This window comes from Crassostrea angulata, chromosome 6, assembly GCF_025612915.1.
Source record: "Crassostrea angulata isolate pt1a10 chromosome 6, ASM2561291v2, whole genome shotgun sequence".
NCBI classification, from domain to species: Eukaryota; Metazoa; Mollusca; class Bivalvia; order Ostreida; family Ostreidae; genus Magallana; species Magallana angulata.
Genome location: NC_069116.1, coordinates 12,596,925 through 12,617,721, shown reverse-complemented (window position 1 = coordinate 12,617,721; position 20,797 = coordinate 12,596,925). Strand labels below are relative to the sequence as shown.

The 20,797-nt window shown below is 34.3% G+C and overlaps 1 protein-coding gene across 2 annotated transcripts; it reads right to left on the bottom strand.

Moving 5' to 3' along the window:
* Positions 1 to 432: 432 nt before the first annotated feature.
* On the bottom strand, positions 433 to 18,437 carry LOC128187174 (transient receptor potential cation channel subfamily M member-like 2). 2 transcript variants are annotated; one of them, XM_052857426.1, is made up of 31 exons: positions 18,365 to 18,437; positions 18,035 to 18,259; positions 17,718 to 17,867; positions 17,319 to 17,549; positions 17,072 to 17,230; positions 16,710 to 16,916; positions 16,380 to 16,549; positions 16,223 to 16,272; positions 15,568 to 15,673; positions 15,282 to 15,462; positions 14,941 to 15,092; positions 14,430 to 14,640; positions 14,171 to 14,289; positions 13,624 to 13,676; positions 13,400 to 13,533; positions 13,119 to 13,213; positions 12,201 to 12,338; positions 11,833 to 11,856; positions 10,867 to 10,969; positions 9,778 to 9,950; positions 9,473 to 9,579; positions 9,133 to 9,358; positions 8,823 to 8,897; positions 8,648 to 8,731; positions 8,385 to 8,513; positions 8,015 to 8,302; positions 7,405 to 7,579; positions 4,503 to 4,662; positions 3,851 to 4,044; positions 3,514 to 3,673; positions 433 to 1,459 (listed from the first exon to the last, which is right to left on the bottom strand). In XM_052857426.1, exons 1-31 carry the CDS (start codon positions 18,435 to 18,437, stop codon positions 1,414 to 1,416), a joined length of 4,398 nt encoding a protein of 1,465 aa, XP_052713386.1. In that variant the 3' UTR covers positions 433 to 1,413. The 2 variants fall into 2 exon arrangements, with proteins under 2 accessions (XP_052713386.1, XP_052713387.1); XM_052857427.1 differs by lacking the exons at positions 17,718 to 17,867; positions 18,035 to 18,259; positions 18,365 to 18,437 and having other exon boundaries at positions 17,072 to 17,240; positions 17,319 to 17,471.
* Positions 18,438 to 20,797: the final 2,360 nt, after the last annotated feature.

Below are 20,797 nucleotides of genomic sequence, written 5' to 3'. Positions count from 1 at the left end.
CGTATACACAGCTGTCATGGAACATACCGAATTCTTAGGTTAGCAAGTCATCATTTCATCAGAAGGCAAGCATAAACTACCTTACACTTTACATGTACCTTCGAAATGTATCGGGAAGAAACCAATTTCTATAGACCATTGCTCTGCATACTCAACAACTAATGTATAGGCTACCTGTTTCGAATGTTCCTTACCGCCCTTACCCGTGCTTCAATTTCACTTAGAACAAACCAGTTACTCGAAGGGAAATTTATTTAAAAGATACTAATTTAGGAATGTATCAGTAACAGTTTTCCCCCGTCGGTCAGTCGGAAGGTCGCCCTTATACCGGTTACATAGAAACAGCATGATCGTTACTATATGTACTAAATAATAAACTTGGTATGGGAAAGTCAAGTAAAGAGCCTTTACTATACACAAGTTAAATTACGATGAATTTGATGATCTTTTTATTGAGAGTCAGAAAATATAAACATTGTTATGTATAAAATATCACAGACAACCGGTAAATACGGTAAGAAAAAGGCGTTTTATAACATACCGGGTATAACATATTTGCACATATATACACACACGTCTAAGCTTTCATTAAAATGACAAAATCAAAACACATCACAGATAATGCTTAATATGACTCAAAAGATACATGTTTTTCTCGAATTATAAATAAAATGGACGGAGTATCCCCAGTAAAAGATTTACATGTAAGTTCATAGTCTAAGTTTTTAGTTAATGCACAAACCAAATTACATGGCATCAATGCGTAGCGTTCACTGTCAGTGATATATATATATATATATATATATATATATATATATATATATATATATATATATATATATATATATAAGCACAAACATTGCAATAACTCTCAAATTAACATATACCTGCCCATCGAGAAGGATATAGATAAAAATAAAGCACAGAGGCTTGAACTCACGACCTCTGGAACCCACTCTCCTAGCAATGAGCGGCCACCGCTCTAACTACGCCGCCATCTAGGCAAGACAAAAATCTTGCTTTCGATTAGGAACGGAACCATGCAGCGCGCTGGTCGCTCACTGCACGGTCGTTTGAGATACAGGTGGAATACAGTTAAACGACAAAGTGTACCGTTCCGATCATCTCAAAGTGCAGGGCAATTCTAGTATTAAAATACCATTAAACTGCAGCAAGATTTCAATCTAAAATTATTATAAAAATTGGGCATTGGCTTGAGGAAACTTGCTGAGGTCAGAGTTAGTTCATTGTATTTAAATAAAATCTTTTTTTATCATACAATCATACAGTTATATTAACATCCATTTTTTATATTGAAAAATTCATGCCAAACTTAATGTATATTTGATAAACATTCAATGAAATGATCCTTTGTTGAAATAAAAGAACAAAACCACCGAGGAGCATGATCTCTTATGTTGTTCCCTTAAGAACGTTGTCATTTGGTATGCTCTGAAGCCTACAAAAGTAGATTTGATAGTAAACAAGAGGCTCATAGACCACATTCCTCACTTGAGAACAATAGGCATGATAAACTAGCTTAATGGAGTCATTATACAAAATATCTAGACATTGTAATACATGTAGATCCTGTATAATTAAATATCCATCTCCCTGGGTATTCTTGTGTTTATAATCACGTCCCATTTCTAACATGATGCTTTTATAGTCACATCACATGTTGAGCATTGCAGTTCTCAAAAAGATCTTAAACGATTGTTTATATATATGGGATATCAACCTACATCAAACTCTGAACCTTTTATGAAGCACAAGAGCCGTCCAGGGGCCAAAGTCTAAACAATTTTAAAGAATCAGCAATATATCAAAATGCTTGCGTGCATGTAAATCCATACATTATAACTTTTCAAGTTTTGTGAATAATTAAAATGTTTTCCTTTGTAAAATTGGATCCTCAATGTGGCCCCGCCCTTCACCCATAATTTGATATTAACGAATGTGAATAAACGTTATCTGCAGTTGCTTTCACTAAAGTTACAGCTTTATTAGGTAAATGGTTTTTTAGAAGATTTTAAAGACTTTCTCTACATATTTGTATGTAAATATTTGACCCCCCTTCCCTCTTCATTGCATGTGGCTCCACCCTACCCCCGGGAATTCATAATTTGAACAAAACTAAAATTACTCTACCTGAAGATGCTTCCACAGAGGTTTTAAATTTTCTAGCTATTTGGTTTCTAAGAAGATTTTTAAAGATTTACTCTACATATTCCTATGTAAAAATGCCCCCATTGTGGCCTCACCCTAACCCAGGGGATCATGATTTGAACAAATTTGAATCTACCCTACCTGATGATGCTTCCAAACAAGTTTTAGGTTTTCTGGCTAATTTGTTTTTGAGAAGAAGATTTTTAAAGATTTATTCTATAAATTTATATTTAATAATTCAACCGCCCATTGTGGTCTCATTCTACCCCCGGGGATCATAGTTTGAACAAACTGGAATCTACACTACCTGAGAATGCTTCCACACAAGTTTCAGCTTTCCTTCTTTCTGGTTTCTAAGAATTAATATATATATATTACTAAATAAAAATCGACCCCCCCCCCAATTGTGGCATCATCTTACCTCTGGTAGTCGTGAATTTAACAACTTTATTTACACTTCCTAGGATGCTTTCACACATTATGGCCCCACCCTACCCCTAGGAGTCATGATTTTCACTACTTTGAATGTACACTTATATAGAAAGCTTTCACACAAGTTTCAGCTTTCCTTGCTGGTTAGATTCTGAGAAGGAGCCTTTTAAATATTTACTCTTCATATTCCTATGTAACAATTCGACCTCCGTTGTGACCTTAACCTACTCCCGGGGGTCATGTTTTTCACAACTTTGAATCTACATTTTCTGAGGATGCTGCCACACAATGTTTAGCCATAGTTGCTGGCAAAATGGTTCTAGAGTAGAAGTTATTTGAAAATTTCTCAAAAATTTTCATTAATTCCTAAATATCTCCTCTTGAAAAAGGGCGGGGTCCTTAATTACAACACCATTGAATTCACTTTGCTTAAGGGTGCTTTGTGCCAAGTTTAGCCCAGTGGTTCTGGAGAAGATGTTGAAAAGGTGAACAGTTTACAGACAGACAGACGGACGGACGGCAGACAAAATGTCATCAGGAAAGCTCACTTGAGCTTTCAGCTCAAGTGCGCTAAAAAGTGTTACAAAAGTCTTCCAGATCAACAATTTTATTGATTATTAAGACAATATATTATGCCATCACCTATCAGTTTACTTCTAAACCAAACGACCAAGGTTTTGTTGTACGCGAAATGTTTTTTCATTATGCTGGATGGTCATGACCATTTTTAGCCTATATTTACCTCCTTTACAAGAGAGCTCTCTTTAAAAATACATGGATAGGAATTATTTGCAATTTTAGTTGATAACCAAAAATATGTAAGGTTTAAAAGTTGAAGGCAGATCTTAAGATTAACAACACGACCTCAATCATGATGATTTGGCATTAAGTGATGAAAGAGAAAAAGGGTACCTATGCAGTTTCTTCTCAACCTGCATGGCCACAATCTTAGCTATCCGCTCCTCGGTGAGGGCTGAGTAGGCGGTGTCCTCACTGCGCTTCTTCATGTACAGATAAACCATCTCTCTCTCCAGGCTGAACATCATGTCGTTGGATTTTAACGATACCAGTACTGTGTGATACAATAAACAAAATCAAATGAACAAATAAAATGTATTATTTTTAGTCATTCATTACGCATTCATAACCAATGTTGAATGTAGCATGCTTCTTATAAAATGCCTGAATGTAGTTCTTACTTCTTATATGTAACCTTTTTTCAAATATTACAAAGAAAAGTATTTCTTACATTCTTTGTCATAGTTCTCTACAGTGTTACATTTTCGACATGTCTTGTATATTCCTTTGACAAAATTGAAGAAAAGCAGAAGTATTCCGAGAGGCATCGGGAAAATCGGAACCCTCTTGAACTCTCGCACTAAGGCGTATCTCTCATAGTTCCATTTGTGATCCCTTTTGGTCTGTATCCTTTGATAAGTGTCACTATGTTGGGAAAATAGCAATTATGAGTTGACCAAATATCAAAAGAAAATGATAAAAAAAAATGTTTTAGACATCTAAGGGACATTGTAACTAAAATCAGTTATATAAAGGCCAAGAATTAAAGATACGTAAACTTGACATAAGCCATATTGGATAATCAAAACTGAAGATAAACCAATTAATTTTGCATATTCGAACGGATGTTTATGGGTCCATGCTTTTATTGTAAAACCTAAAGCGTAGCAAGTTGATTATCCAAAGAATGGTATTTTAAAAAATCCGATAATTTAAAAACATTCTTTCAATAATAACACGCTGTTCTGGAAGTACATGTAAGTTCGAATTCCACATCGACAAAAAGCCTCCTAATAAGTTTTTTATCTCCAAAATCATAACCTTTGGCACTTGAACTTTCGAGTGGTTTTTTTTAACATATGCCACGATAGAGTCGAACTTACGTAAACATGGCTATAAGAATATTAAGGAGCATGACGTTGGCAAATATCAGGTAGATCCCCATCAACACCAGTCCAATGACCCGCCGGTGCTTCTCAGCGCACCTTGGGAGGGCCCCGCTGTTATACACCGCTGCATCGAATGTACAGTCCGGCTCTTCCGCTGTAAACGTTATAAATCAGAGACATTAACAATTAAAAGGATGTGCGGCTGTGCGGCTATCTTGGACATTTGAAAATAATCATGTAAACATTTCCTGAATTGACTGACCAATACTGTTGTCAAAAGAAGAATCAAAGTACTGAAGTACTGTCGGGAGTTGATTTTATTGATTATTATCAATTTTAAATTTAACGATATGTTATTTTGCCTGGCAAGTAGTTTCTAATCTGTATTTGAATTTCGCACATTCTTATATCTGAATTCCCGAACTTTTCCGACAAGAATTTCGAGAAAACCCCGTAAGAATCATGTTGTGTAATATTTAAAGATAGAATTAATTACATTAAACTGTTCATCAGTAATCGAAATGTTTCTAAAAATTTTACACGTCGAAGCAATATTGAACTCTAGTCTCGTTCAACCAGACACTCGGCTGTCTCCATTAATACCCGACAACCAAGTCAGAGATTTACGGAGACAGCCGAGCGTCTGGTTGAACGAGACTATATTTAACTCTGGCGTAGGAATACACGCAACTACAAAAACAACTAAATTGTGCGTACTATATAAAATCTGACTATTTTTAAGGTATTTATAAATAAGTTTCTTTTGAAAAACAATGGTACATCATAAAGTACACCGAATCTATCTATTATTTTCAAGATCTACGTCTTGTCAGCGGTGGTGATTTGTGCTTAGGTCCAAACACTGTTTCACTTTCGGTTTGCCAGAGTAACTGCATAGGAGAGTTGATTAAAATCAACTCCCAAAAAGCAATAAATATTAGTTTCGATATTTTTTTAAAGGGACATGGTCACGATTTTGGTCAAAAATTATTTTTCCGATTTTAATATTTACAATGCTTCAGAAAGGCATTTCTAATAGGCAACCGAAATTTGAGTGTAATTTGTTGTCGAGTTGAGTTATAAGCAAGTTACAGAGCTTGAAATTCTTCGCTATGTAAACAAAGCGTTTGTTTACATTTTGAACGTTGAAGTAAAAATTTCAGTTTAAAACGAATTTGTTAAATGTTAGGAACTGTTTATCCATGCCTAAAACAATTTAAAAAATAGACGAATAAGCTGGAAAAAGATTTTTTTACTGGTAAATTGACTATGTAAATAAAAACAAGACACGAGCCTTGTTTACATGACAAAGAATTGTGAGCCCTTTATCTTGCTTATCACTTCGAATCACTCTTAACTTTTATTTGATAATTAGAAATGCCTTACTAAAGCATTGTAAACGTTAGAAATCGAAAAATAAAATTTAAACAAAAATCATGAACATGCCCCTTTAATGCAAATTACGCATATAAGAAAAAAAAAAACAATGAATTTTTAATCACTTAGAACAGCTGTAGAACTGAGAGCTGCAGATTTATTTTAAAGATTTCAGAATCTGAAGAAAAAAAGAAAGGGGTTCATTGGCGTCCTTCCTACAACCATTTGTTGAGATAAAGGTTTAATATTAAATATTATTGTAGTATTTTTGCCTCAAAAAGGGTACACTATTTCAAGATCAAGAAACTCATAAATTTTATGGCTATGACGCACATTGACGTCATATTTATATAGAAAAAATAAATGTCCATTCAAAACAATCTGTGTTGGATGTGACAGACATCTCTGTACCTTCAATGTACACCCCCATAGACACAGACAAAATTATCTCGAACGAATTGATGTTTTTTTTTTTGGACCCGTTTTAAAGGGGCATTGTCACGATTTTGGTCGAAAATTATTTTTTAGATTTTAATGTTTACAATGCTTTCATAAAGCATTTTTAATAGGGAACCAAAATTTGGGTGTCATTTGTTGAGTATAAGCGAGTTACAGAGTTTACAAGTCTTCGCAATGTAAACAAAGCTTTTGTTTATGATTTGAATGTTGAAGTGAAAATTCCAGTTGAAGATCTCAAATGAATGTGTTAATCGTTAGGAACTGTTTATTTATGCTTAGAATAATGAAGAAGATAGACAAATCAGCTTGAAAAAGATCTTTTATCGGTATATTGAACCTATGTAAACAAAAACTGGGCACGAGCCTTGTTACAATACAAATAATTGTTAGCCCTGCATCTTGCTTAAAACTCATTGACTGGCACCCAAATGTCATTTGATCATTAGAAATGTATTCCTAAAGCATTGTAAATAATAAAAACAGACAAACAAAATTTGACCAAAATCGTGACCATGCCCCTTTAAGAATAAATTTGATTAAACAATTATCCAAAAATTACTTTAAGTTAAGCGGCGAGACAATGCTACCTTTTGCAGTTCGTTACAACTTCAATAAGCAAGTTTAGACATTTTTTCTCAGAAAATGGTTGTAGGGTGGACACTAATGCCCTCCTTTCATATTTTTTTTCAGATATTTAAATATTGTATTTAGGTCTCTAGCTGCGCAGTTCTAAGTGATTAAATATGGCATTGTTCTGCTCTTGTATGTGAAGTTTGCATGCAAAACAAAATGTAAAACCTCATATTTATTGCTTTTTTTTATCTTCTGACAACAATTCTAGTCAGTTTTGGTCAGAATAAAGCTAGTTCAAGAAATGTTAAAATGTTCATCCTCAAATGTAAAAGATGCCCGTACATCCCCCGTAACAGAACAATCAATCTGGACATCTCTCTCTCTCTCTCTCTCTCTCTCTCTCTCTCTCTCTCTCTCTCTCACACACACACACACACACACACACACACACACACACACACACACACTTTATCTGTAATTGTCATACCCTCAATGTCATCCAGAAGTAACTCTCCATAAAGATTCCAGTATCCAAGGCGCAAGACGTTAAAAAATAAGTCAACACTTAATTCAGATTGAGGATACATTATTGCGTAAGCAGCAACAGCATAAGACACCACAAACAGCATCAAAATCACCACAAAATAAAGGAGATCCTTCGCCTGAAATCAAATGAAACGTTTTCAAAAATAGCACTTTATTAGTTGGTATGGGACACATTAAAAAAACCAATGTAAATTAAACTAAATCACGTTTGATAAATAAAAATAATTAAATAGAACATTAAAATTCTACAAAACTTGACCATAAATTTCACTTTAAGAATTTAAAAGGTTAAAATATTAAAGCCACAGCGGATCTCGTTAATAACTTGCAAATGTGGCTTACGATGCATCAACCGATTGTACAATGTTGATAGATATTAAAAATAGTAATAAAAAATATGTAAATATATAGTAAGTATATAAATTTAGTTATTTTCATCATTTACTTTGACAGTACGTCATAATGTCCACAGCCCACCTTTATTACCACCTTTGTAGTCTATTAAAAATGAAAAACCGTTAATTTAAAAAACAGAATAGTTTTGTATTTACCATAGAAGCAATCATCCAAACTTTTGGTCCTAACTCTTCAAGAGCTGAGAAGGCTTTCAGGATACGCATAAAGAAGGCTATTAAACTTATAGCCAGGAAGACCCGGCCGACTTCCACGGTTTCATAGTACCCAAGTAAGTCTAATATTACACCGATTGTAAAGAAGCAAAGGATGGTGATGTCAAAATAGTTCCACTTGTCTAAGAAATACACTTGCACCGCATAAGGTCGCTCCGAAAAGAAATTTGGACCTAGCCGTTTCTTTAAGTCTGCCATTGCATATATAAGCTGCAACAGAATGATAGAGAATTATAAAATTATTACCGAAGTGGTTGATTGTATAGATGTTGTCAAATAGGTTTAAACATACCTCTCGTAGTTCGTCCAGCATCAAGCAGAATACCCAAACATACATCAGGATTTCGACCCAGGTCACTTCATTTCCAAAGCCGGTCAGAAGAGCGTAGCTAAAGAAGCCCAAGAATACAATATAGGACGCCTGTCAAAGGAAATAAAACCGTGCATTGTATTGCGTGAAAGACAACAAATAATGAACATAATCTTTACAAATTTACTTTTACATTTCATAACAGCATGAAGAACAGAAAAACAACCCTAGCAACAAATATATACCATTGTATGTGAGAAGCGCATAATCGGGGCAGTGTAGAAATTGTAGATGCGATTCCCAATTTTCGTCATACATGTATTTTCTTTCTATAAAAAAACAAATAATTCGGTAAATATGTTTTGGTGTACTAAAGGGAGACAACCACAACTTAAAATACATCTGACGTAGCAAGCGTACCGCTTTTCGTTTATCGGATCTGTCAAATCGAAGCACAAAAGGAAGGAGTCCCAATATAAATACTGACATCACCATCTGCAATTGAAACAAAAGTATTCAAAAAAGAAAATGTAAATTGCAACAGTCTTGAAACACAGGACAACCCACTTCCTGCAAATACAAACAGAAAGTTGCTAGATGCAGCCCCAATGCTTGATAAATGCAGTCCCCTCACCCATTTCGTTCTAGGAAATTTCCATCTTAACGAATGTAATTAAAACCACTATTAAATTAATTGTTTACAATAGCAAAATATATTTTGCTTTGTCACCCGTATTGCACTGTTGTCGGCTGAAATTTTCCCAAACCAGACCCGGTTGATAGGGATTTTGCAAGCCTCCTGGGACATGAAGGAATAGACTTTCATTTGGTACGCTATTTCTAGGCACGTAAGATTGCGCCACCGCGGGCGTTTTCTTGTCAGTATACGATCAGTTTCATCCGGATGATCTGTGTAGCATTGATTCAAGACGCCACATGCCAAGTCCTGAAACTCTCTGAAACGTAAATTTATTTCACAAAATCAACAACAGATACATGTACATCACGATATGTAGGCGATACGGAAAATTTCAAGGCAAACACTCGTGAATTAAAGTTGAAACATTTACTTTTCTGCTTTAAATAATTTGTCTGCTAAAAGCCTGTTTGCTGGTTGGCAGTTCTTTCTGAGTACTCGGTAAATTCCGGAAGCTATTAGGGCTGACGGAATCGGTTCCTGTTAATAAACATTCTACTAACTGATATATATCATCTTTATAAATTGGTTAGGAAGGCATCTTTTTATTTTTAATTTATACTTAAAAATATAATATCAATTCGAAATCAACACGAGGATACATGTATATCTACGTTTTATGCATATGATATTAATGTTAAAAAAAAAACAATATAGATAAACTGTAAATACATGTACCTTGCAATGTTGCCAAAAGAATTTTGCAATGTCTTGTTGATTCATCATGAGTATTGCCCAAATCATGAGATAGAAGTAAGGGTCGGACTGATTTTCTGCGCGCTCAAACGATGCTAGAAACTTGAGAGTCTTGACCAGACCCTCGTTGTCAAATGTCATCAAGCGTTCCTGATCTGAAATACACCACCCATATTATACACATATATTATACACCCGTCTTTATATTAAGTATGGTAAAATTTTGACTATAGGTTAAACGAACATGTGAATAGAAGAATATTTATAATACCTCTTTGAAATTTCATTTAAAGCAAGATTCAGTGTACTTGATATTGACATCTCCCCTATTTGATCATAGATGTTATATCCAGGTATAGATCTTCCATCAAACTTACTCGAGATCTATTCGAGACCTATTTAGGGCATACATAAACATAGGAAATGTCGGTAGGGGACATGCATTGCTTATGCAACACACCCAGAATGCTTAATTCTATATAAAGAACACAGTTGTTGTGTTATAGAATAAATGTTTAATATATACTTCGTTTTTCTTTTCTTAGAACATTTAAAGATAATATTGTCTACCACATCTTTGAGAAATGTTTTTGCAGACAATTCCAAATTTTTATATTTCTTACAAAAATGAATTTCTAGCATGTGTCCGACTTCAAATTCAGAGGAATATGTACTTTTGAAATTCTCCCGCTATTCCCGCAAAAGTCTCTAGAGTATTCTACACCCATTGCGACAAAGAGATAGACACTAAATCTTGGTGTTTCATAATCGGTAAAATCGCCATTTTGTGAAGTACTATCATAAAAAATCTCAAGAAACCTTAAACCTATTATAAGTTTCATTGATAGTGTATTCAACAACAATGGTGTTTATTAGGGGGAAAAAACAGTAAAATATTATCAAAAGTCAGCTTAAAACATCTTATCATGATTTACTTATTACAAGTTCAGTAAGAAAATTTGATGGAAAACCTATGATATGTGTAAGTAAATCAGTGTAGGAAGGAGGGCTACTGTAGCTTTAGAGTTAATGTATTGAAGGGTTTGAACTTGTGCCAAGCGAATCACACACCGCTCTTTTCGTTCAATCCGTAGCTGACAAATACGTCCATCTGTAGCGACCTGACAACAAAGCGCATGATGTTGTCTACAGTTGGGTCCACTCCCCAGCCCACCTACAAAACACAGCTATGTCAGAGACCGACTCAAATCATCAGAGAGAGAGAGAGAGAGAGAGAGAGAGAGAGAGAGAGAGAGAGAGAGAGAGAGAATCTAAAAAAGACATTGTAAAAGAATGTACAAAATCTTCTTAAATTTTCTAAATCTTTTCACATATGCTTTTAATCATAGTTTAATGCCACAAACGTGCTAGGAGAAACGTTTAATTCAAAGACAGACAAAATTGAATGCAGTGTTCAAATTCAAATTTGAGATTTTTGTTATCAAATTAAAGATATCCCTTCGGGTCTCTGCAGTAGCATTCGGCTGATTTCCGGTTTCCCGTACGTCATCCCAATCGCTCTCAGCGAGTCACGTGATACCTGAAGGGTATATATAGGCTAAGACATCGGAATGCATACGGAGAGTGACTTTGCCGGCAAAATAATTAACGACACTGGAAGCAAAGGTTGGTAAAAGTTTATAGGATTAAGCTGACTAGAGGCTCACGCGCCTGAAGTAGGCTTTTGAGACTGTAGGTTTGCGTCTTTATTTTTACACTAGGCTAAATGAATTGCCATATTTAATATGCACGAATTAAACGGTTTGTTGAATGGCGAGTGTGCTTCTGGCCCTGAACAGCTCATACACTGTTGTAACGGACAGCATGTGCGCTAGAGAGTTCTGAACGATATCTATTGTACATATTTTAATCAAAATCAGTTTCTAAGAAATTGTGTATTTATTCATTTTTTGATTTGCTCAAGCAGAGTAGTGGATTGGGAATATGGCGGTTTGTTATGTTTTTAGTTTGCTTTACTCATAATCGAAAAATTATAAAGAAAAGTCAGACTGAAATATGTACACACGTATACTTTACCTGTCTTTTCAGTTCATCTGGAATCTAAAAAAATAGACGACTTGTATATGAAATTGTTTACAAAGTTGAAAAAAAATAATTTAAAAAAGCATGAAGAGATCAATAATGCACATAACACTAATACTTGTATGTGATTTATTTAATTATACAAAGCTAACAAATACAGTTTATGTACATTGTCATATTTTTAGAAACCGTACATCACCTATCAAGATTACATGTTTATTAACCAAGGGCCATCAGGGGGCCATAAAAATCGAGAATAATATAATCGTAATGACTTCTAAATGTATTAACTGTACAAATCCACACATTTCATGCTGGTTCAGTCAGCTATAAAGAAAGTAGTTTGATTGCATTGTTCTTACTCGATCCGCCTGGAAGAGCTGCTGGTAATTGCTCCTCTGAAACCTGTGAATGTCCACGCACTCCTTGATTAGAAGCCTCACAAACTCGCGCTTGCCGTCTCGCATTGCTTGTATCATCAGATCGTTCTTGAAAGTGTCCTAAATTCAATATACAGTATTTCACCTTTTTTTTTTTAAAGATACTATATATAACCTACTATCTAACAATAATTTCAATGTTTATATAATGTGTCCAGAAAATATACATGTTTTTTTCGTTGGCTTCATACAATGTATCTCTCACAATCAATTGTCATGTAAATTTTGGATTTACTTGGTGGCTGTTAGTGTGAATGCAAATTTACATATATAAAATACATGTACATACATATACAATAACACAACATTTAACAGCATAATCATTCTTTGTTTATTTAAGGTATAAGGAATATTTTTGTCATATTTCGAGATGATCAAATTTACGGTCGGTAGGGATGATTGCATCTATTTTTGATCACGCTCGACTGTATTTGATCACCTCATAACATTTAAAGAAGGATTCCTTATTACTTATATTTATCCAATCATAATTTTCTGCAACTGTGGGATTAAATATTAAAATTGATTAAATGTATTGGATTATAAATGATAAATCGATTCGCAGTGTTATCACACTGGAAAATGTAAATATAAGTACATGGAAAAAAGTGTAAAATTCATACTGGTTTAATCCATACTCAGCATTGTCGGAAACAAGATGGACACGGTGTGAAATAAAAGATGGATTGTACTCAGAAAATATATGTAGTAATCAAAGAATAAAAGCCTCAGCCTAGTTTACCGTGAATAAGGTGTCTTTTTTCGTTTGACTTTACCCGACTCGCTGTTAACTCTGTCTGTATCGGACCTACTGTTAAACCTGGTCTGTGTCAGACTTACCGTTAAGTCGGGTCTATGCGAGGCGAATACATGTTGCATTGCTTTGTCACTGTTGTTAAATGCCAGGGCGAGAAACAATTTCTTCTCATTAGAATCTGAAACGTTTTATGATTGCAATACGCATTAATATTTCTTGATTATATCTTATCTTTTAGTGTATTTTGACAACACAAGTTCTATTTTGTCTTATTTTTCTAAAATAAGTACGGAATTTGTGAACTGCATTCTCAACTCTTAAAATGGATACAATAATCAGATTACTCAATGTTCTGATCTCTTACCGACGATGTCTCTCAGTAAATCTTCTATTAGGACGCCCTCTAGTTGATGCGTTTCGTCGTTTATGTCGACAAATCTGAGAAACTCTTTGTTGTTCTCGTGGTTTATAATTTCCATAATTTTACCGTCATGTGACCTGGATAAAATTGTAGACGCATCTTTTTGTGAAACGAATTGAAAAATTGGTATGTTACATTTTCTATTGTTTATTTGGAGTCTTCCTTACCTCAGTCTATTTTCATGAACATCAGCTAATGTATCAGCTAACCCACCGGTCCCCTGAAGGAATAGGCAAACAAATGAAACGACAGAGGATACTTCAGTAATTAAAAGTATGTAAGATAATGTAGAAATGAATTTATTTATCGGAGAATTAATGCTTGGATACTTTAGTAAATAATCAGTTTAAGACACGCTGTTTCAACTCTTTTAAATAACGCAGTGCAACCGAATGAAGTTATCACAATCCTATAATGGTCACGTGAAGATCACTTAAGTTTAATGAAATATTAATCAGTATATTCTTTTAATACAGAAGTACCATTTAATGATAAACTCTTCCAGAATGAAATGTCCGAAGGTTTGCTAAATTATAAGATAAAAATACGTAAGACCTTATCGGCCAAACAAATTCGAATCCACATTGCAGGATCTGTAACAACTCGAGGGCTGATACGGGTATAATTCATGTATAATTATGTTAAACTTCGTATAGACAACCCTTTATTTATTACTAAGAAAATGCAATAAGAAGTTGGTAAAAATTAACTAACCTTAAAGACAATGACGTAACGTTGGGCGTCGAGTGACCGTCGGATCATACTGACGGACTGGTATTGGTCGCCCTCTACCACCAGAAGTACTGAGGGGACAGTCACAGACATGTCGTCCTCTAGAAACGCATCACAGGTCAAAGGTTAAACAAGTTATGACACACACATTAGCATTAGCAGCGACTATAAAAGAACCTTACTGAGAGAGAGAGAGAGAGAGAGAGAGAGAGAGAGAGAGAGAGAGAGAGAGAGAGAGCACCTGGTTTGTTGATTTTGAATCTGCCACGACGAATATATTCCTCCAAATCTGCCCTGAATTTGGCAGTAGAGACTTGATTACTTATTCCGTTTTTGACTTCTATGCTTTTTACAGGCAACAAGAAGTGTGTACAGAAGGGGTTGAGGTAGTAGTCTCCCGTGGCAGCAGCTGCCTCCCGTGTATTGTACTGGGCCGGCCAGCGCCCGAAGCCCTGGCAATTAGGAAAAACTTGATATCAGCCTTTGGTTTCATTTGCGCTCTCTCAAACATACAAGAACAAACAAATAAACACTTTTGACTTTAGAAGATGTCCCACTATGAAAGGTCAATTGTTATCACTACTTTAAGTTTTAATCATAACATAGTAGAGGACAATATTTATAATATTTTATGCAAGACATTTTTACTGACAAAGGTAAGAAATTTATTTTTTATAGTTCAGGCGAGCTATAAACAGCAACTCTTTGTAAAATAAACCCTAAAGTAAGAAAAGCTTGAAAATCTAGCATACGTTTTTTAGCATCAAAGAGTGGTTCATTTTCAAAAATTCCCATGATGCAATTCCTATCACCGTCGGTCGCTCATTCACATCCTCTTTTTCCACAACTTGACCTATGACCTTTGAGATTTCTGAGGTAGCACCATCCGTCGTAAACCACACCCCTATTTAACAGAGAAACCATACTGTGTTCTGTACATGCAGTTGCTGACAGTCGAAACAATATTTTTTGTCAACTGTATTAAAACCTAAAGGCTTATTCGAAAGAAAGAATGAAAATAGGATCTGGATTAATTTTTTGTGGAATATAGGAAAAATCGTGCATTCAATAGTATTCAATACAAATACAATACCACTTTCTTTCACGATGTTTTCAAATGCCGAGGTAAAGAATCTGGTTTTCATGGGGTCACTCAAGATCCCTGACCCCTCCCCCGTGATTGAAATCAGAAGCTGGGGTCGCTTTAGCCCCCAGTGTCTCATCAGGAGGGACGAAACAATATTCAAAGAAGTTGTGGTACTGAGTCGAACGTACTTAAAGGAAAATTAGAATTTTTTTGAAATTTGCACAAAATCCACAAATGTTGATCTACACAAAATATGTTGTTACGTTCAAATAGAATTACAGTTATAGCTTACATGGGCAATATAATGCTCAAGGCCACCTTCTGCAAAAACCTCAACATTTCCATAGGCGTCTGTCATGGTCATGGTTTCGTTTATTGAAGGTAGGGACGTGTCAATGCTGCACATTGAAAAGCACAAACGGTCACGAAACAGTATGTGAGAACAAAAGCAACGAATGAGACGTTGCGTCTATCATGTTGCTATCTAGCCACTCGCCGTTTATACAATACTTATTGTATACTGTGGAATCATGGCTTAATTTTCGTGGTTATCGTGAGTAGCCCTCTCCAACAAATTAACATCCTCAGCAAAAAAAATTAGAGACAGTTAAAATTCTTACTTGATTTTAAATCCGACGCATTCACAAAATTACATCCCTACGAATAAGCAACTCGCCTTCGCTTATACAATGTAGTATGACGGTCGCTTTATTGTAAACGTAAAACAACGCCATTAATGATTCTGAACGACTTGCCTTTCTCAAACGTAAATATAAGTAATAAATAGCAATGTTAAAAAGTTCACCAGGATATGAGCTTGGTTGGTACGTGATCAAATCTGCTAAGAAGCCCTTCGGGCTTCACAGGATTTGATCATGTGACCAACCAAGTTTATTTCCCGGTGAACTTTTTAACTTGCCGTTTATTTCTTATGAAAAAACGCTTACCTTGGTTGACAAGGTACTTGAATTCTTTTTCGAATCCACTCTTCTTCTTTCTAAAAATACATATAGTTTCCTTAAAGAAGACATTCCAACATGCATGTTTATATATGAAATAAGTTGATAAAATGTAAATAATTCTACAAGAGAAATAGAAAGTAACCCAATTGTTTGCGTGTGCTGCATGAAGTTCGTCAAAATGGTCCTGTAGATTGTGTGGGTAGCGATGGGTACCCACAATCCTAATCAGCCATTCGGGTCGCCTCCGACGACTTCCCTCATTTATATCCAGAGGAAGGATTCTTTTCCATAAAGCGTTTGCGAATTCAATGTCTGTAAAAAATCATAATTAAAATTGAAATGTGATTCCATTTATTTGGGATTTATTTTTTTTTTAATCAGAAAACGTTCACTCACATTCAAAATTGGAAACTGTTTCTTATGTCTTTGTGCTAATAAATACAATGCCAATATTTTAATGTAGTGTATATACCCTTTCTGCAAGTGACATCATCAAAGTAGATATTGGACAAACAGGCGATGAAAATTTCACAATCTGCAATGAGGGTGTATTTTCTATTTTTGTCCAAACCCAATGTCCAATAAATTTCATGGTGTTTGTATATTTTTCTCAATTCTTTCTGAAGTTCCTCTGCCAAATTTTTGTCTGTTGTGCTTATGAGTACTATTTTCTCTTCAGCTTTTAAGATAACATAAAAGAAAGAACTTACAATCGAGGATTATACACGTCAGTGAATGATGATTTTTTTTATATATATATTTCAGTTTTATTTTCATTTAACATGTAAATGCATTTTCTCGGTGCAATATCAGGTAATTAAGCGTTGAGTTTACCTCTTGAAATAAAGGTGTGTTTTAATGAAACTTCCAAAAGCAAGTCGTCGTCTTCGTATGGAACTATCCATATTTTATTTAAGTCCAACGGCAAAATATCGATCTGTTTGTCCCAGTAAATGCGGAATCGTTTTCCTATGTTGCGAATCAATCTTTGTTCTGAAATAAACTTTCAGTGAGGAAATTTGAATTTTGTATTATAAGCAAATTGAATTCAAATCAAATTTTGTTGTCTTTGGATATTTACCGAATTGGCAAAACTCATCCTGTATATAATCACGTGATAAAAACACGAGATGATGCGTTGCTATACTGAGATCTTCTGTAAGTTGATGCATGACGTCATTGTCTATTTCTGCGAGGGTGCGGTATTTACTGATAGAGCACTCAACATCATATTTTTTTAATATTGCACAAATTTTGTTAACTTCCCTGGCGTTGTTTGGGTGATTGCTTATATATATGTACTTTTTGCTTCCTACAATGATCCAACAAAAGAGAAGCTGAATACTAAAATATATTTCCCTATACTATAAAGAACAATTCAATTAATGGTTAAAATTTGCTCAATTGCTAGAGAGAGAGAGAGAGAGAGAGAGAGAGAGAGAGAGAGAGAGAGAGAGAGAGAGAGAGAGAGAGATTTAACCTTCTTGGGTTTTACGTAAGGTAAACACTGAAGGTCTATAAACTTTGTCAAAGACCAATAGATTGTTCTGGTAGTTTTGCCATTGTGACACCATTGGATCAAACGTTGTCAACGAAAGCTCATTTCCTCTCATAGATGCCAACCGAAAATCTAAATGCAAAAGAATGATCATGTCATGGTTAAAAATCACCGCCCCTCCCCCCCAAATTGTCACATGCTTTAACATACCTGAAATATACATGTAATCACTCAACAGTATGTCTTTTATTTTACGATTTTCATCGAACAACAGAAGTTCCCCGTATGTTGTACTGTACCTTTCTCAAACGCCTGACTGACCACGTATTCTTTGGACAGACAGATGAGGACGATTCCTTTACTGAAATTATTGTAGTCGTCGTCATCGTCTCTAGCCTCGCTTTCGTTTTTCCCGATGACTTCAGCTTTGATGTTATGTAAACTCTTCAAAAACTTTTTGACATTGCCCTCATCCCGGGAGTGATAGCACAACAAAATTCTCCTTTTTTCTGCTTTCCCACACACTAAAATCGTGATTAAAAAGTCTCAGAGAGCAAAAAGCCAAGAAATATATAAGCAATAATTTACATCTATATCATTACATTTTTTTTGGTTTTAAAAGAACTCACGTAGACAACTGAGCCATTTCAGAAGGATGTTTTGCATCACCATTGAGGGTCCTTTTAACTCTGGAATGTCCATTATAGAGTTTCTGTGTCATGTGATCAATATTTTTAAAGCTGTTATAAATAGAATGAATCAAATTAATGTATATGATAGTTAGCTAGATCTATATTTTACGGAACGAACGGTTGATATTTGTTATCGATTTCATGTATTGATTACTTGACAGCTATGTATAAACATAGAAATGTGCATATACTTGGCTCTTCTTCCTATCTTTGATGTATAATTCAAAATTAACGATTTTCTCATCTTTATTAATTCATCTTTTGAAAAAGTTATTGTCCACTTTTAAACCACTTATTAAAAAACGCATCAATATTTTTAAAAACGCCAAAACTTCCAAGTGTTACAAAGTTACACAGCATTTATATCATACATGATTCTTCTGTTTAAAGAACCATTTATTCATCCCGGTAAATCTATCTTTTACGTTGAGATTCTTACTTTAAACCGTGCTACATGTATAAACGTAACTGACTTAAGTAATAGCAAACATGGATGAAAAAAGCAAAATCATAACACGGGCAAGGACCCTGGTTCCAGAAACCATCATGAAATGTAAAGGATGCATAGAGTGTTTACGTATAAGACGATACTTTTGGTAAATAGAAATACCTGAATCAGAATGCCACGCGTGTTTCCGCCATTGTTGTTTACCTTGTCGACGTTTTGGGTTCAATTAGAAACCCATATTGATTTAAGAATCAATGCCGACACGGATGGCTGCGCCTTTAAAATGTTACAATGAACGATTAGGTCGGAACTGACTGTCAGGGTTGTAATGAATTCACGGAGATTTAGATTTTAATATAAACTTTGCTAAGAATTGTTAAATATATCAGTATGAGGCATATTGTTATGATTGACACTACTAGTATTTATGTCTTAAGACATGACGATTGACACCACGCTATTACCACGGGAAGTATTTTTCAATGGTCCCTAAGAAACCCAGTGTCATATTACCTTCTCCTAACGGAAATACCCCTAATTGGTTGAACAGAGAAACATAGTTTTACCCGACTAAATTTATTTATGATTTTGTTTTAGATTTTTAAAGAAACAATTCTAAAAAAGAACGATCCTAAAAATATTTTGAGTATCATTTTTTTAGAATTCTCTTCATTTTATCATAAAAAAGAAATTAATCTGTTTAAAATCAGACCCTTGATCTGCTCCTTGTTTTGTGTTTGTTTTCTTTTGTTTGGTTGTTGTTTTGGGGTTTTTTTTATTGGTTTTTTATTGGTTTTGTTTTGTTTTTGTTTGTTTGGTTTTTTTGTTTTGTTTTGTTTTGTTTTTGTTTGGTTTTTTTGTCGCTACACAAGGAGATCTTGGATTAGCGACAGTAGAAAAGAAAGGAGATCGAAGATCTGATTTTAATCACATTGTACAAGAAATAAGATGTGAACTTTGCATTTACCCTTAATAGTTTTTGTTTATTTATCAACTTTTATAAATAGATTCATGCTCTTCCAACGACAGAAAAACAGAATAGCTGCATGGTTGTTCTTACAATTACTTATATTTTAAAGATATTTTTGAAATTCTTTTCGTTGATAAAATCATTACATTTATTATGATAGCAATACTTTAGTTTTATCTATATCTTGGATTGGCTAATATAATACAAAATGATTAAAAATGATCACGTGCATTCTCAAATCTTCAAGATTTATGTTTGTTTTCAAAACCTCGTAAACAGAAAAAAATTCAGAATAAATTTGACGGAATTTTAACGACAATTGCTTCTGTTAGATTAGGAACCTGTCATTTTTCCTTTTTACTCTTTAAGCCATTGACAATGATATATTTATACATTTGAAATAAAGTACATCCGCCAGTCAGATCTGTAAGTCACTTCTGGGTAAATATTTATCACGTATCATGCAGCATGCACGGTGCGATAAATCAGTCTAGTTGCGCCGTGTATTTATTGACATATCAAAAAGAATAGCAATAATAGATTAATAAAATTATATACAGTTTGTACCTCTTTTTTTAATACTTTTTACCCATTTTTTATCAGTTATGCGCTTCTCATTCATGACACATATTTTACGGTTTCCAAAACAAATAAAGATTAAATGCGTTTGAGAAATTACAGTATCTTTTCACAGAAAAACATCGAAACCACAACCCTATTGAGAAACTATTTTGTTCTTAAAGTTTTACATATTATTCATTTTGTATCGATTTACAGCAAAGTGCGTTATCATGTGGGTCGGATTGCCAACAAATTATATACCCATTAGGTTTACTTAAAAATTGAAGATATAATATCTTTAGTCCAAATTTAAAATAAAGATTAAAATCCAAACAATGGCACATATTTTTCTAGGTCTTTAAACAGGGTTGTTTTTCTAAAGGAGGTTCAA

What these genes read in the sequence shown, in the direction of transcription:
- LOC128187174 (XM_052857426.1), bottom strand. Translation starts at nt 18,437, where the DNA reads ATGGACATTCCAGAGTTAAAAGGACCCTCAATGGTGATGCAAAACATC. An exon ending in GGATGAGTTTTGCCAATTCG is followed by an intron (nt 17,231 to 17,318) that starts GTAAATATCCAA and finishes AGTTTATTTCAG; the next exon opens with AACAAAGATTGATTCGCAAC. An exon ending in TGCGCTTCTCACATACAATG is followed by an intron (nt 8,514 to 8,647) that starts GTATATATTTGT and finishes TTCCTTTGACAG; the next exon opens with GCGTCCTATATTGTATTCTT.